The following is a 15,681-nucleotide window of genomic DNA, read 5'->3' on the forward strand; positions in this document are numbered from 1 at the left end:
CGAACAAACACACACTCACACATTGCACTGCAAGCTGACCACACACAACCAAGCGCACATGACCTGCTCTCTTACTAGTACGTGGTCGTCAAGTGACGTCACGCTCTTACAGTGCGCTCTCACTGAAGCTGTCTCAGCTGCAGCTCAAGTCAATTTAGTATGGCGCGCTTTAAGTTCTGTTGCTTGCTGCTCACTTCTGTTCGCCTAGTACTTGGGCTGTTAATTTAGTCTATTCGGCCGTTCGCGGTTCGATTTTCGAATGCGAGTGAGGATGTATGTGTGTAAGCAATGATGTATGAATGTAATGATGTAACTATGTAATGTAACGCTAATGAATCATCATTTCATACTTGCGACTCGATCGCAACAGCGCGAACCCCTAAAATTCAAGCCAATTTCCAGCGAAATACCAGGCCAACAGAAATGAGTAGCAGGCTGCAAAACCGAATTTGAGTAAAATTTAATCAGGTTGAGTGCGTTGTGCGGGAGTGAGAGAGTGAGAGTAAGATGGCGTCGAGTGGCTGCTGAGCTCAATTGAGTAACTTCTTGAGCGTGCTTTTGAGCGATCGTTAAATTTGAATATTTGCACTCAAAGCAAAATTGGTCGTTAATTTGAATCTTTGCTGCTGCCTATTAATGATGATTTAATTCAATTGATTTGTTTTTTTTTTTTTCGGACTTTCACAAATACAATTAAATACGCTTGATTGGTTTTCATTGTTTTTATTGAAATTTGTAATTTTAAATATTCTTTAAGGCTTCGATAATGTTTTACATGTTAAGGCTAAAAAATGGAAAAATTCTTGCTTCTTATTGGACTTGGACTTGTGTAGGTCAGTAAATAATGAAATGAATGCATTACTTATTGTATGTACATACATGTATCCAGTAAGCCATATGAAATATACATATACATATATAGATATCTTTTCTGCTGTATCGCAATTAACAAACTTTAACTTTGTGTTGTGTTGAGCAAACTCTAACTTTGTTCTAGGTGTGTGTGTGTGTATTTGTGTATTATGGATCGATAACAAGAAGCATTTTAAATTTAGGTACAAAAGCATATGTGTATTACATATTATTATTTTTATTCATAAGTTTATATGGTATATGCATGATATTATTTTATGATTACAAGTTTAATGAACAGTTCCATAATCTTATTAAGGCCACACAATCAATAGCTGACGATAGCTTTTCTTAAAAACAAACAATCAGGAAAATGTTAAGAGAGCTAAAAGGATGCAACGAACTGAATGTTTTTTTCCTCTTCTGATTTCTTTCGACTTGTAAAAGGTACACAAAAATAAAACGTGTAACGAAACGAAACAGAACAGAATTAACTCAATTCTGATAATATATCTGATGATGCTAGTATTAGAACTTACAATTAATTGTATTAGTAGTTTCTTTTTAGTTATAAATATTATTTATATGTATGTAGTTTAAGTTAAGCTAACACGACAACTGATGCTCACATGGAGAAGATAAATTGTGGTTTTACAATTAACTCTTTTTTCGATTTAGTTTTAGTTTTCGTTTTCAATTTAGTTGTAGTTTAGTAAAAAGTCTATAGATGCTAAAGGCAACGTTAAATACAAATTTTTAGTTACTCGCAAATCGCCTATATGTATATATATATTTGGGAGGCGACACATTTGCTCCGCCTTATAAATATATGTATAGAGTTAGCTTGTAAAAGAATATATATATATAGATAGATATATATTGTACGATCTTCCCCCAGAGTTGGGGTCCTTCAGCATGTACATACGCATGTTCAGAGTGTGTATGCATAAACCTTGTTTTACTTTTAGATTACTAGATAGCTATTGTTCGTAAAATGGACTAATTTCGGTTCACTTTTCACTTTTCTTGTTGTTGTTGGTTTTGTTCAGCGGCTTTTCTCTGCTCCCCCTCCTCCCCTCAACGCCTCAGCCAAGTCGTGTGGTGCTCCTGCTCCCGCTGCTGCTGCTGATGATGATGATTCTGGTCCTTCGTCCCGCCAATCGAGTCTGAATCTCATAAGAATGGATTATTCGTGTTGATGGCGCCGCTAGCCTGTTGAGCCATAGCAAAATACAATGTTAGTTGAATGTGCTGTTAAAGCGTAAATTATAGCCATCAGCTTACCGCAAATGGGTTGTTAAAGGCGCCGTTGATGCCACCAGCCATCACAGGAGCCGGCTGCATGCTGCCAAAGCCACAGCCATTGGGCAGACCCTGGGCGACGGCAAAGCCGTTGTTGTTAAAGTTGAAGAAACTCGCGTGTGGCAGCTGTTGATGGTGGCCAACATTCGTCGCGGAGTGCATTAGCTGCTGGCCTCCAGCCTGAATTGGGCTGCTGCCGTAGCCATTTGGTATGAGCGTCAGCTGTCCATAGAGATTCTGCTGCTGTGGCTGTTGCTGCTGCTGCTGATGATGTGCGCTGTTGTTGGCTTGGAATGGATTCACCCAGTGCCCATTGCCGTTGAGCAACTGCTGCTGCTGCTGCTGTTGCTGGCTCTTGAACGGATTGGCATTGATGTTGCTGTTGTTATTGATGTTGTTGTTGTGGCTGGCAGCAGCTGCAAGACAGAGGATAATTAGTTTTTATTTCATCTCAAGCACTGTAATCCAAGTCAAAACACTCACCAACACTGCTGAAGGCGTCTGCCATGTGCATGTTGCCATTGGTTGGCGTCGGCGCCTCTGTGGCAACCGCTTCGCTGGCCTTCAACTCGCGCAGCTGCTCATCGAGGTCCTTGAGTGCTGCATAGCGGTCCTCGCTGGGCGCACTGCTTCCCACTTGGGCTCCCTTGGGGCTGTTGTGCGACTGTTGGCCAAGTTGGCTGCTTTGTTGTTGTTGCTGTAGAGTGGCGCCTGCAAAGGGAATGCACACAAGAGTTTAGAGAATTGTGTCTTTTGACAATGTTTAAATGCAGCTGGGATTCAAGTCAAAACCAAACACAAAACTAGCAACAAAACGAATTAAACAAACGCAAAGTTTCGACAGTAAATAATAAATCAAAAGCCAAACACAACGCAGGGAACTCAAAAGGCCAACAAAAAGAAAAACTTACTCCACGTAAAGAAAGGATTGTAATAGGCATTTAAAATGTTCGAGCTGGAATTCAAATTCGAGTTGCTTTCTGCTGCAATTGGCGGCGGATCTTGTTCCTCATAGCTAAACAAGGAGCTGCGACGCGATGCGGGCGCTTCGGATGTGCTCGACGAGCTCTGCAGAATGTAGGGCAGAAAGGGATTCGTTGGCGTCAGCGTGCTGCTTAACGCCGCCAGCGAATCCTCGCCGGAATCATCACAACTTGAGGACCACACCGATCGAGAGGAAGTCAGCGATGTGAAAGAGCTCTTGTATGCGGCAGCTCGCTCGGGTGGTTTCTCTCTTTCTCTGGGCTTCGATAGATTTTGCCCGTGACTCGTTCGGGACTCGCTGCTCCAGAGCGAGTAGGTGGGCAGCGATGGCTCCTGTGGTTGTTCAAATGGATCTGGGAAGAGACTTGGTGTGCTGCAATCGCTCCAATTGAAATAGCTGGTCGCTAAGGGGCAAAACAAGGACGATAATTGGCATTGACAGAGAGAGAGAGAGATAGCGCAAATGAAAGCGCAGAAAAGTTGATTGGTTATCGGTTATCGTTTATCGACTATCAATTGATCTTGTTGTTTTTGCGTATGCGGGAATTTTGATAAGCGAAAGAGAGATTGAAGATCTACGCGAAATGCTCGATGATTGCCAAGCGTGCCAAGCGAATTTCGATTCTTGCAACATGTGGCTACACAGAGATCTGTTGTGTCTTGTGTTTGTGTCGTGTGTGGCATGAACTGAAGTGGACAAACGAAACGGAAAAGAAAAGCTGCAAAAGAATGACTCAACTTACCGGCGATGCCATTGTAAATGGGCGCGTGCTCAAAGTCAGCAAAGTTCTCTGTTCCATTGCCATTCACATTTCCGCTTCCATTGAGCAACTGTTGCTGCTGATGCAGATGTGCTGCTCTCAGGGGCTGCACCTTGGCATAGCCATTGCTGGAGCTGACCGAACTGGCCGAGGAGACAGCCGGCGAGCCCGTGGAACGCGCCGAACTCGAGGTTGCATCGAATATATTGGCACTGCCAAAGTCGGCGACAAAATCGGATTCGCCAGCAAAGCCGTTGCTCGCACAGCTGCTCGTGTCCGAGAGCGCGCCTGTGGATGTGGAACCCGCACTATTCAGGCTGCTGATCAAGCCCAATCCTCCCGAGGACATGTTGAAAGCATCCTGCTGCTGCTGCTGCTGTGGTTGCTGCTGATGATGATGATGCTGCGGCCGACTGATGGCTGACGATGTGGTTGTCGTGGATGGCGTCTTCGACGCCAAGCCATTGGCAGCTGTGCGTTGGGCGGCGGGCGGCGTCAGATGGATGCTGGCATAGCCGTTGCTCGAGATGTTCGAGATGCTCGAGGTGTGGTAACCGTTGCTCGACTTCAGATTGACCGCATTGGCCAGCGACTTCAAAGGACTCGCCGGCTCCAAATAGTATCGCTTGCGCTCGTACTTGTCAATCATGAGCTCACGCTGATCCTGCTGCGGCGTGGCACGTTTGGGATCCCAGAGGCCCAGCCACGTTTTGGCGCACAGCTCGTTGCCGTGAGCCTTGAGAAAGTCGAGCTCCTCCTGTGTGAAAGTGGCCATCGAAATGGATTTAACACGATGTGGCGGCGTCAGTCCGCGACTGCAAAACAGAGAGAGATATGGTTAGAAAGGGAACAGAAAAGAAGAGAAGAGTTCAAGAGGTGGCTGCTTGTTAAACGGGTCACATTGACCCGCTAAATGGGCGTTCGATTTCAGATAATTGCCACAATTAATTGCTGGCCTTGTGCTTGTTGTTGTTGTTGTTGTTGTTGGCTAGAGAGCGAGTGCAATTAGAGCAACAAAGTGAAAAACGAAACCCATAAATGAAGCTCTAAGCGAATTTGCCTCGTCGTCTCTAGAAGCTAATTTCTGTTTTTCACGAATTTCCCAAACGAAACGGGCACAACTCGCAACACAGCAACACAGCAACTCAGCAACATAGCAACAGATGTGGCATATGCATATACACACATACTCACACACTTAAACATAGATATATGCATGTATTTTATTGAAGAAACTGGACGTTTCACATGAACGCTTCAGTGGCTCAGAGAGCCAATTCGTTATGGCAAACGAGACGCGACGAGCGAGGTGGATGATGGAGGGGGAGTGCGTGGAAAAGCGAGAGCTTTGAACAACATTTTTGCATAGTTCTGATGACACGATAAAAATGCTGCTTTGCTGTGACGCACACACTTTGCAGACTCTCAATTCAACAACAAAACATATTCTCACTTCTGTTCTGGGAAGAAGTAGATTGACTCCTCGCTTTAAATGAACTTGTCTCCTCTGTGTTCTAGTGCCACTTGCAACTTGCCACATGCCACTCGCAGCTGCTGTCACTTTGGCTGGCCAAGGGCCATTGTTTGATGCAATTGCCAACGAAATTGAATTTCCATTTCAATTTATGCCCTTTGCCGGAGGGAGAAACGCGACATCCTCGCTATTCTCTCTCTCTCTGGACACAAGTGATTCAATTAATGAGTGCACTTTGTGCTGCAAAAACTCTATCACAAAGTGTGCAACGTTGGCTCAATTAGCGTTCGCTTTAAGTGCTTTGGGAAATGCAGTCACGTTTCGATTTCCGCCAGCTGTCGATTGATTTTGTTTGAGAAAACCCGAGCGGAAATCGAGCAACAGCCAAGGAACAGCAAACAAAGTAGCATCAGTCTTGCCTTGTCTTGTCCACTCAAGTGCCTCCTGTTGAGGTGGCAATGGTTGTTAGTTTGTTGCCATCTCGCAGTGTTTGTTGCAAGCACGCACACGCACTTCGTTAGTTGCAAGTAGCCAAGCTGCTGCACATTGTGCAGCGCCGTTTCAGCTATTTTTGAAACCCGAGTGAAAAAAAGTGAAAGTTGCCGCGCAGCACATTACAACTGACAGAGCAGAGCAGCGATTGCCACGCCCACCGTTTACGCCAAGCAATTGGGGGGAGGCAAACAGTCAGTCAGTCAGTCTTTTCGAGTGGGGCAACAACAATTGCGATTTTGACTGCTTTGTTAATGCGCTAATTGAAAGACAAGACACAAGAGATAGAGAGAGAGGCAGGCAGCTTGAGGTTGCGCTAATAGCAGCCAGTCACCCAGAGGTCTTCCACTTGTTACTCGCACTCGTCAAAGTCGCCAACGTACTGTTTGTACTCTGCACCTCGCTAATTGAGAGACAGCGACCGTTGAGCGTCGTTTAACTAGCACCAAAAGTGTGTCATCTGCCAGCAACAGCAACAGCAACAACGACAGCGACAGCATCTCGAGTCACAGTTCTCCAGAGCAGACCAGTATTAGCATTAGTCCAGCCCCAGTTCAAGTGAACAGCAGTCAGCAATCCTCTTTCCCCTCCCCGCATCCGCTTCGCCTTTCCCATTCACGTCCACATCCACATTCGAGTCTTGGCTGCGGAAAAACCGCAGCGTTAAAAGCAAAGGCATCAAACAGCTGTCGGGGTTTCCAAATCAGCGCCACATCTTTCGTGCTAGGCACAAGTGGATACAAAATTAAAACAAACACAATGCCAACCGACACACACAAACACATACAAGTACACACACACACACTCTCACAGTTTAAGCTTAGTTTAGTTGTTGTCTTTGTTTTTTTTCGCAAAACTTGTTTTTTGCGCATTTTGCGCACTCAGCGTAAAAAAGGCACAAACAAAACAAAAGTCGTCGTTGGGTTGCGGCAAAATAGCAGCAACAACGACAACAACAATAACTCAAAGCGGCAGCAACAAATTTAGCGAAATATTATGCATAGCCAACAGATACAGATACAGATACATTTACACCACGAACGAGTGCAAAAACAAAAGAGAAGAGCGCGAGTGAACGACTAAGCGATACCCTGGACATCAAATTGCTGCTAGCAAATCAAAAGATACGCTGCGCATCAAATTGTTGCTAATACTTTCAGATACTTTTGTATCTTTCCGTTGAAACAGATATGTTTACTGATCGATTCGGCATACCCTGCAATATTGGGCGACTAAGCGATACCCTGGACATCAAATTACTGCTAGCAAACGCTACTTAGAGATACATTTGTATCTTTGGGTTGAAACATATATGATGTGTAGCTTTCGCAGTTGCAAACTGATCGATTTGGAATACCCTGCTATAGCTCGATGCTGTGCGCGGTATAAAAACAAAGGCACAAAAGGCAAACTCAGACCTACCACATGACGTTTAACGCTGACGCTGACTCTAACGAGCGAGTCAAGAAATTGTGCAAAGCAACAGCAACAACGTCAACGACAATAATGCGAGAACCAACACTTGGCATTATCATAATAAAACAAAACCAAAAAACAACCATTTGAAGAATACCTATGCGCAATTACGAGAAAGATAAAGAGGGAAGGCGCAATTGAACTTTTACTGCGACTTCGAGACTTCGACTTCGGCTTTAGCTTCGACTTGACTGAATGAGTAAACACAGCACAAAATATTTAAACATTTATGTTTATTCATTCACTCAGCGAAATAGCAGTGAGTCATTAAAAGAAGTAGAGAGAGAAGGGGAAACACAAACAACGCAAGGCGACGACCGACTGCTGCTGCTGCTGATAACAAGCCTAAGAAATGGCAATTAGTCAATTATGAACAACAAAAAATAAAAACGCCAAACAGTCTCCTCTCTCTGTCTCCCGTCGCTGTCTCCCCTCCTCACTTTGCCAACTGGAATTTTTGCGCAAATATTTCAATGTAACTTCTGGTTTTTCAGCCCAAACTGTTTTTTTTCGCCAGAATTCCAATTAACCGAGCGAAACTTAAACGTCAAACGAGCAAACTGCATTTTCCACAACGTAAACGATGACGTTCAAGTTGCAAAAGTTTCTTTCTATTAACTGAGTGGGCGAATAACAGTTTCCTCTAAGGGAGAAAATCGGTTTCTATTTTTGTTGCAATCTAATCGCCAATTTGTTTGTACAATAGTTAATTCTGGATATCAAAACAAAACAAAACAAAAGAAAACACACTTCACTTCCACTTGCAAATATTGAGAGTTATTATTGGCTTTCGAGGTCGGGTCGATCTTTGAACACAATTGAAATGTGGCTTCTAGCTTGGCTTGGAGCACTTTAAGCTTATTTGCCCATTGTGAGAGTTTCAAGGTTGGGCAAACACTTTAATTGTGCTGAGCTGGCTTCAAACTTACTGCTGACTTGGACTTCGAATTCGAGTTGGAATTGGAATTGGAGCTCAGCGTTTGTGTTGACAACCGACGGAGACGGAGACGGGATGTCGCTGTTTGCTCTGCGCTGCTCTCGATTGATCACTGTGACGAACTGCGAGCTTGGACGTTAACTGGACACACAAAAGAGGCAAGCTGACGAAATGCGTTGCAGTAATTCATTTCGCATTGGCAAAGTATTTGCGCGCTTGCAATGGCGATGATAAGTGGATGTCAAGGGGCGTTCTCATGTTTGTTTGACGTTGTTTATGCCTTGCATTAATATTGATATTGATATTGTTATTGATACGTTCGTCGTGATTCGCGGAAATCAAGCTAGACCCCAGTGGACTTCTCCAGCGTGTGTCACGCCCTTTGCGAGCGGTCATTGCCAGAGTCACGTGCAGTTTAAGATACAAAGATACAAACTGCTGCAGATACTTTCAGCTTAATTGAGAGACAAAAGACATTGCGTCGCTTTTGTTTTCGTGAGCTTATCAAACAGAAGGCAACAAGACAACAAAGATGATCGATGCGATGCGGAAGAAACAGACTGAGACTGAGCAGCTGTGACCTCAAAAGTTGGAAGTTCAACAACATTCGTCTTGGCGCCACTTGGGGGAGAAAGGAACAACGAACATCGAGAGAGAAAGAGCATTCAATTGGGCCAAGACTGCAAAGCAATACTCTTTTCAAAAATATATACACAACACATATGTAGTTATATACGCATTAAGCGAGTTTCAGTTTCAACCGCAATCAAGTGACACACAAGGCGAATATGAAAGCGACGGAATTGAGCGATTCCAAGTGTGATATGTGTCATAAGAACGACTATGGAAATAAGTCTATACTCATATACATATATATACACATATTTGTAAGTACACTCAACACTCATCATTCCATATGTTTGTTTGTATCTGCAATCGCCTTGTAAATCAACTAAAATTGCGAATAACTCGGAAACGCGGAGCGTCGCGGCGTCATTTTCGTTGCCTAGACCCTGTAAAATTTGTGGAGGCAAAGACGGCATTTGCATGCTCTCAATCTTAGAGCAGCTGTCACAGGGTATCTCGCTGTCAGAGTGTTCTGCACTTGATTCCGTGTGCCAACCGAGTGTAAAGATCTTTGCCATCAGTTTGCTCCAGACACGTAACTGGCGGGCCATAAACAACGAAACATGGATGGAGATAATTGTGGGGCACGTACACAAGTACACAAGAGTTGCAGGGTATTGACTCGTCCGCCACTTTAAACTGTGGCAGACCAGAGAGCAGCACATTTCAAGGCTGCGCTGTGTGCGAGATAAACCAACGAAGCGATTGCTGGAATTACTTAAGCAAAAGCATCTGCAAGTGCTCTTTCAGATATACACATTTATATCTTGGCCAATTCTAGGCAACTTTTTGCTGACCCAGTTGCAGCTTGCAACACTAAAACAGCAGCGCGTCATATTGCAGGCAATTCGATTTTTCACGTACGTTGCACAAATTTACAGACTCAACAGGGAGGAGAAGGAAGAGGAGTACAGGGTATCGGCAATTAGACTACGCTAACTGCCAGGAGAATATCCCACGCTGTTGTCAATATCAATGTCCGCCATCTGCGCTGCTGTCTGTCCGTCTATCTGTCTGTCTGTCTGTCCGTTCGTTATGTGCGCTGTGTGGTGGCCACTTTTGGCGCAGAGGCATCGAGCTCCTCCTTAACGTTGTCGTTCTCGTTGTCGTCGTTGAAGGCCTTCTGTCAGTGTTTGTCGCACAATATAAATTCAACTTGGCACTGCCTGGAGGGTGACTACGAGGCTTGGGGCATGGGGCATGGGCCAGGCGACTCCTAGCAGTGCCTCGTTGCTCTCAATGAATATTTTAATAATGTGACGCCGCCTGCTGCTGCTGCTGCTACTGCTACTGCTGTTGGGACTGAGCATGGGGGGAGGGAGGGGGGAGGAAATGTGTTACTGCTGCTCACTGCAGTTTGCTGGAAAAGCCTTGAGCTCTTTTGTTGCCCCCAAAGCTGAGCTGTCCGGCGCATGAGAAATGGCTGAGAGAGCAGTGCATGGTTGGCCATTCAGCCACTGCGTGGGCCAAAGGCGCCCTCTGACCCTTGCCAATGAATGAGCAAGTGACGTCGCCACATTGCGGCTCAGCCCAGCAGCCAAGCAACCAACATCCATCTCTTTGGCCAACAAACAAACTGACATGGCAAATGATTTTTTTGGCGTAATAAATCTCTTCTGCGTGGGCGCCCAGAGACCTACGCCTCTCCCTACGCCCCTCTCTACGCTCTTTCACCATGGGGATTCAGATATTGCCTCCCACATCCAAACATTGCCCGTCGAGTCGAGTCGAGTACTCCCTCTTAATTGGGCCTTACATTTGCATGAGTTGCCACAGCGAGGCAACAGCGCGGCATCAGCATCACATCACCTCCAGCTGCGCCCTGGCGCCTACCACCCACTATTTCTTCTCCCCCCTTCCCTCTCTCATTGCATTGGGGCTTGCCCGCTCTCAGTTTCCTGGTGCCAGCTGGCAACTGGCGGCTGTTCGATGCCCAATCTGAATAATTCGCATTTGCTGAATGTTTTCGCACTCGAAATTGCATCAAGTCGTCGTCTGCCCATATTCCATTATTTATAGAATATAAATCTCGATTTCAAGGCGATGCCACCAGCAAAACAAAATACAACCAATTGAAAATTAGCAAGCAATAGTATTCGACTAGCAGATATCCTACACTAAACATAGTTCAACTAATTGACCTTAATCTGGCGTCGACTTATCAGCACTTTTGAATTTCCTGAATATTTATCACCAAGCTAAAATGTTTGAAACTAAGTGATACATTGATACATTACTCAACTAATCTTAGCATAACAAATACGCATATAAAAAAAGCTGCATTCTCCCAAGTTTATTGAAAATAGTTCTCAAACTAAGACACATTATTTTACTGTCTATAGACCTCTTTGAGTTGCTGCCTGAATATAGGGTATTCAAAATAAAACGAAACAATAAAGCAAACGCCGATTACAACAACGACACCTTCTATGCATTCGCCTCAATACCAAAGTCTACAGTCGCCAACAAAACTGCGCAATAATTGCCAGAGCGAGTGGGACAGACAGACGGCAAAAGAGAGCAGGAGCAAGAGGGAAAGGCAAATCGTGAGCGAGAGAGGGAGAGTGAGGTGGGGACATTGTTTGGATATTTACTAATGTTGAATTCTATTCGATATGCGATTCACATTTTCCTCATGTTAATAAATGAAGGCATTAAGTATGCAAGTCTGTGTGAGAGTGTGATCAGCTGAGTGAATTATCAGCTACACGGGGTTCTAACAACAACAATAACAGCATTAGACTTCTTCCTGACAAAACGAGGAAAAGCTCCAACAAAAAGAGTCATTTAAGTGTTTATGTGTGTGTGTAAAAATAGCTGAGAATTCTACACAGAATTCTACATAAATATATTTATATATATATATAAATGTGCATATATGTATGTATGTATATATTTCAGTATAGATACATGGGGGTATATTTCTACCCAAGATTCATACACAACACACACACATATAGATGACTATTTAATTGCCATTACGCGTCGCGTTTTCGTTGATTTTTTGTTGTTGTTTTTTTCTTAGTTTCCTTTTGCTCGTGTGTCCGTTTGTTGTTTTGGTTTTGCTTTTTTGAATTGTGAGTTGTTTTCTTTTGCTGTGCTTTGGTTTGCTTTGCTTTGCTGTGCTCGGTGGCAAACGTAAACGTAAAACGTAAAAGGGCCCACACAGCTGACACCACTTGGTGAAAGTCTGCCCCCGTCTCCCTTCGTTCCCCTTTCGACCCCATCCAACTGCCGCACTTAACCGCCATTCGTGTTGCGACGTGTTCATGTGGTTTCATAATCGAAATTTTACATATTCATTTGACCACAAGACGTGCAGCTGATTATCACACACACAATCACACACACACACACACACACATGCGCATATACAGATGCATGTGTAGTTGTCGTGTACAAGCTGACAGTGATTTTTTTATCACCTACTTTTGGGTATTTGTCAGCTGGCTACAAACAGGAACACGACGACTTAGCAGACTAACGAAGAGTGGGCACCAAGAACAAGCCAGCCAGACGGAGAGACAGAGATAGCAAGAGTTGCAGTTACAGTTACTCTTAATCGCGTTTGAGTCTCTGCCTGTTTTTGGGCTGCGATGACGCACCTGAGAAAGTAGCGCAGCCACAGAGCAAGAGGAGGTCATAGCAGTCACTCAGTCCGTCATTCTGTCGCTATCTTTGTCTCTGTCTGTCGCAAGTCGTCCCTCTATGTGTGATGTGCATATGCTGCGGCTTTATCTAATCAACAAGTTTCTTGGCAGCACTTCCACCAGATGTTGCTGCTCGATTGAGATTGAGGTGCAACAATTTGTCTGCAATTGCCATTGCTGCAGCAACAGCCACAGCCACAGCAAAAGCAACTGCAACTGGCCCAAAAATATGCGCAAAAGCCGCTTGACAGGTTCGCCTTCCCCTTTGCTTGTCCCCTTCCCATTGCCGGCCGGTCTTCATGCCCAAACCTTAGACCGTCGTGTCGTTGAATGGCAGTTCCTGCTCTCTTGTGGTTGTTGTTATGCCCACACAGTCAGACGGATAGAGATAAAGAGAGGGAGAGAGAGAGAGGCAGCAAGGAGGAGGAGGCAGGAAACATTGTAGCATTGAACATGCACAACAATTTTGTCTTGGACTTTGAGTTTCGAGTTCGAGTTCCTTTTGTTTGCCTGCTGCTGTTGCTGCTGCTGCTGCAATGGAATGGCGAAGCATGAAGGCATGATAGCCTGTGGAGGGAGTGCTATGCAATGCAACCAAGTGGAGTTGTAGTCGCAGTTGTGTCTGCTGTCTGTTCTCTGTTGTCAAGCCAAAAGACCCAGGCAGAGACGGAGGCAGAGGCAGCGACAGCGACAGCGGCATTTATGCGGCTTTCCATTTACATAGTCGTAATACTTATTTATTTCTCCTGCTGTTTACTGTTGCAGCTTGACACAACTCACAGAGGGAGTCTCGACTGCAGTTGGCAGTTGTTGCCAAAGGAGCCACAGCCTGCTTCTCGAATGAGTCATCAAGTGTGTTCACGGCACGTAGAAGGGGCAACCTGGGGCAAATTGATGCTGTAGCAGCGATTTCGATAGCAGCGATAGGCCGACAGATCGATAGGCAAACGAGTGACAATTCAGCCCATGACAGCGCCCGCATGTAGCCCAATTGAAGCACAGCGGTGTCGCCTCCAAATGCGAATACAAGTACCAAGTACTTGCCTCGTATTCTCATGTGTAGTTACTGTGGAATCTGGGGCACAATCTGCGTAGAATGCAATATGTGAAAATGCACAGCTGGCCACAGCTCAGCTCCATCTCCCTCCTCACTCGCTCGCTTACTGCTCACTGCGGAAGCATTCAGATTGAAAGCAATCATGTAATGAAGAAGTGAGCACCGAGAGATGGGCATGAAATTCGGCATGAGATCGGAATAGGAATTGGTATAGAAATTGCAATTGCGATTGGGAGTATGAGCTCAACTTACTCGGGCTGCGGAAGTGCGTAAATCAAGTGGAAGCAAGTGGGGAAAAAATAAACTCCCAAGCAATATTTACCATACATGTGCTGTGTTTACACTGCGACTAATGCGACTAGGAGATGACCTCAATTTGCATTTAATCGCATAAAGTGCCGAGTGCTGGGTGCATAGTTAACTTGTTTACCGCTCGACTGCCAACTGAGCGCATAAATCAAAGGCAATTTGGCGATTAGTTGGCGCTTAGCAAGCGTGGCAAGGACAAAGAGCTACAACTCACAACTTAAGACTTGCACGCCACCCGAAATAGAAATGCCAAACGCCAAACGGCAACAATGCCAAAATAATTTCATTCGAATTTGGCCAAAAGTGGCTGCCATTTTACCGACAATTGAAAGTTTTTTCTGCGATTTGCATTTCCAAATTGGAAGCTCGACTGGCAACTAGAGAAATGAAATTACTTTCGCTTTCGCTGTCGCTGTCGTTGCCGTTGTCGTCGTTGGTTATTGGGGTCGGTCATTGCATTGCGGTCAATCGAAATTATCGGGCACTCACACGATGCCCCCTCGATTGCATCTTATCGCTATCGATAGGTAATTTGCACATAGCACAAGAGAAATGTAGATAGACAGAGAGCTGTTGTACTTACAGTACGCCAGAGCAGCGGGTGCAGACGAAAGAGCCAATAGTCATGTTCACGTAGGTGGGCCCCTTCTGGTTGCAGTCGAAGCATTGACGATTACCTGCCCCGCTGTTTACCAGCTCCCGCAGCGCTAGCAGGTATTTGTCGTCCTGTTTTTTGCGCACCGCCATGATGTTTGTATCGATATCGAAGATGTTGTTGTTGCTGCTGCTGTTGCTTCGATTGTTATTGGTGTTTGCTTTGCTTCCTGCTTCCGTTGCTATTGCTGATGGCGATGGTTGCCTGCTAGCGCTCTCAGTGCTGTCCTCCTCCAACCACTCGGTGTCTGAGTTCGCGTCAAAGTCAATGCGGTGTGGATGACGGGGAGGATGGTAGATGTCCGCGGCGTGGGGAGCGCTGCTGTTATACACGTAAACGAACTGAATTTTGCCTGATTTTGCACTCAACACGATCGATCCCAAATACGTGTAACAGTTTAGTGTGCGCGTATGTGTGTGTGTGTGCGAGTTTGCAACCTCTCTTTACGCAACGCCTGACCTTTCTTCAGCTGCTGTGGCCACACTTACACAATTACACATGAAACGAACACAACGACTGCTTCTTCTTCGAGCAAGCACAACAAACGCTGCCGCCGCCGCTGCCGCGCACACTAACACATAAATATACCAAAAGTCTACGTTTGTGTGTGTGTTGTAATTTATCAGACAACAGGCAATTTTTCTCGATTATTATTATTGTTTACGTTTTCGTTAATTTCTACACTGCACTCTTTTCTCATAAAACCAACGGCAACCGACGGGCGTAAACACATAAACGAAACGACAACGGCGACTGGTTTTTCGTTTTCCTTTTTTATATTAATTCAATTTATTTACACACTTTTGCAGCGCAGTCTGCTGCTGCGCTCTTTTTTTGCCTACACTTCGAATGCTGAATCACACACACACTGCGCCCTCGTCTGCGTTGTTGTAGATTTTTATTTTTTTGTTGTTGTTATTAACAGAATTAAGCACAACAAAATTCTCTTTTAATAACAACAGAAAGAAAGAGACGCCCGTCCGACAACCCGACTCATCCAAACGTCGAGAACTTGAAAAATGAACTGACTGGCAGTGTGGCCGTGCAATGGTAGCAAATAAATGCTGCACGCGTTAGGGTGGCCATACGCTATAAATATTAAATA

General features: G+C 44.9%; 1 protein-coding gene across 3 annotated transcripts; it reads right to left on the minus strand.

Moving 5' to 3' along the window:
* Positions 1-707: 707 nt before the first annotated feature.
* LOC132798334 (arf-GAP domain and FG repeat-containing protein 1) lies at positions 708-15,597 on the minus strand. 3 transcript variants are annotated; one of them, XM_060810149.1, is made up of 6 exons: positions 14,505-15,597; positions 3,882-4,714; positions 3,066-3,542; positions 2,638-2,865; positions 2,137-2,570; positions 708-2,064 (listed from the first exon to the last, which is right to left on the minus strand). In XM_060810149.1, exons 1-6 carry the CDS (start codon positions 14,666-14,668, stop codon positions 2,026-2,028), a joined length of 2,175 nt encoding a protein of 724 aa, XP_060666132.1. In that variant the 5' UTR covers positions 14,669-15,597; the 3' UTR covers positions 708-2,025. The 3 variants fall into 3 exon arrangements, with proteins under 3 accessions (XP_060666132.1, XP_060666133.1, XP_060666134.1); XM_060810150.1 differs by lacking the exon at positions 14,505-15,597 and adding an exon at positions 8,271-8,419; XM_060810151.1 differs by lacking the exon at positions 3,066-3,542 and having other exon boundaries at positions 14,505-15,593.
* Between the last annotated feature and the right edge of the window lie 84 nt (positions 15,598-15,681).

The sequence above is a fragment of the Drosophila nasuta genome, chromosome 2L (genome assembly GCF_023558535.2).
Source record: "Drosophila nasuta strain 15112-1781.00 chromosome 2L, ASM2355853v1, whole genome shotgun sequence".
NCBI lineage: Eukaryota > Metazoa > Arthropoda > Insecta > Diptera > Drosophilidae > Drosophila > Drosophila nasuta.

Coding starts and splice junctions, on each gene's coding strand:
- LOC132798334 (XM_060810149.1), bottom strand. CDS start 14,668: ATGGCGGTGCGCAAAAAACAGGACGACAAATACCTGCTAGCGCTGCGG. Junction 4,715..14,504: donor ACCCGCTGCTCTGGCGTACT/GTAAGTACAACA, acceptor TCTGTTTTGCAG/TCGCGGACTGACGCCGCCAC. Junction 2,866..3,065: donor CAATCCTTTCTTTACGTGGA/GTAAGTTTTTCT, acceptor TTCCCTTTGCAG/GCGCCACTCTACAGCAACAA.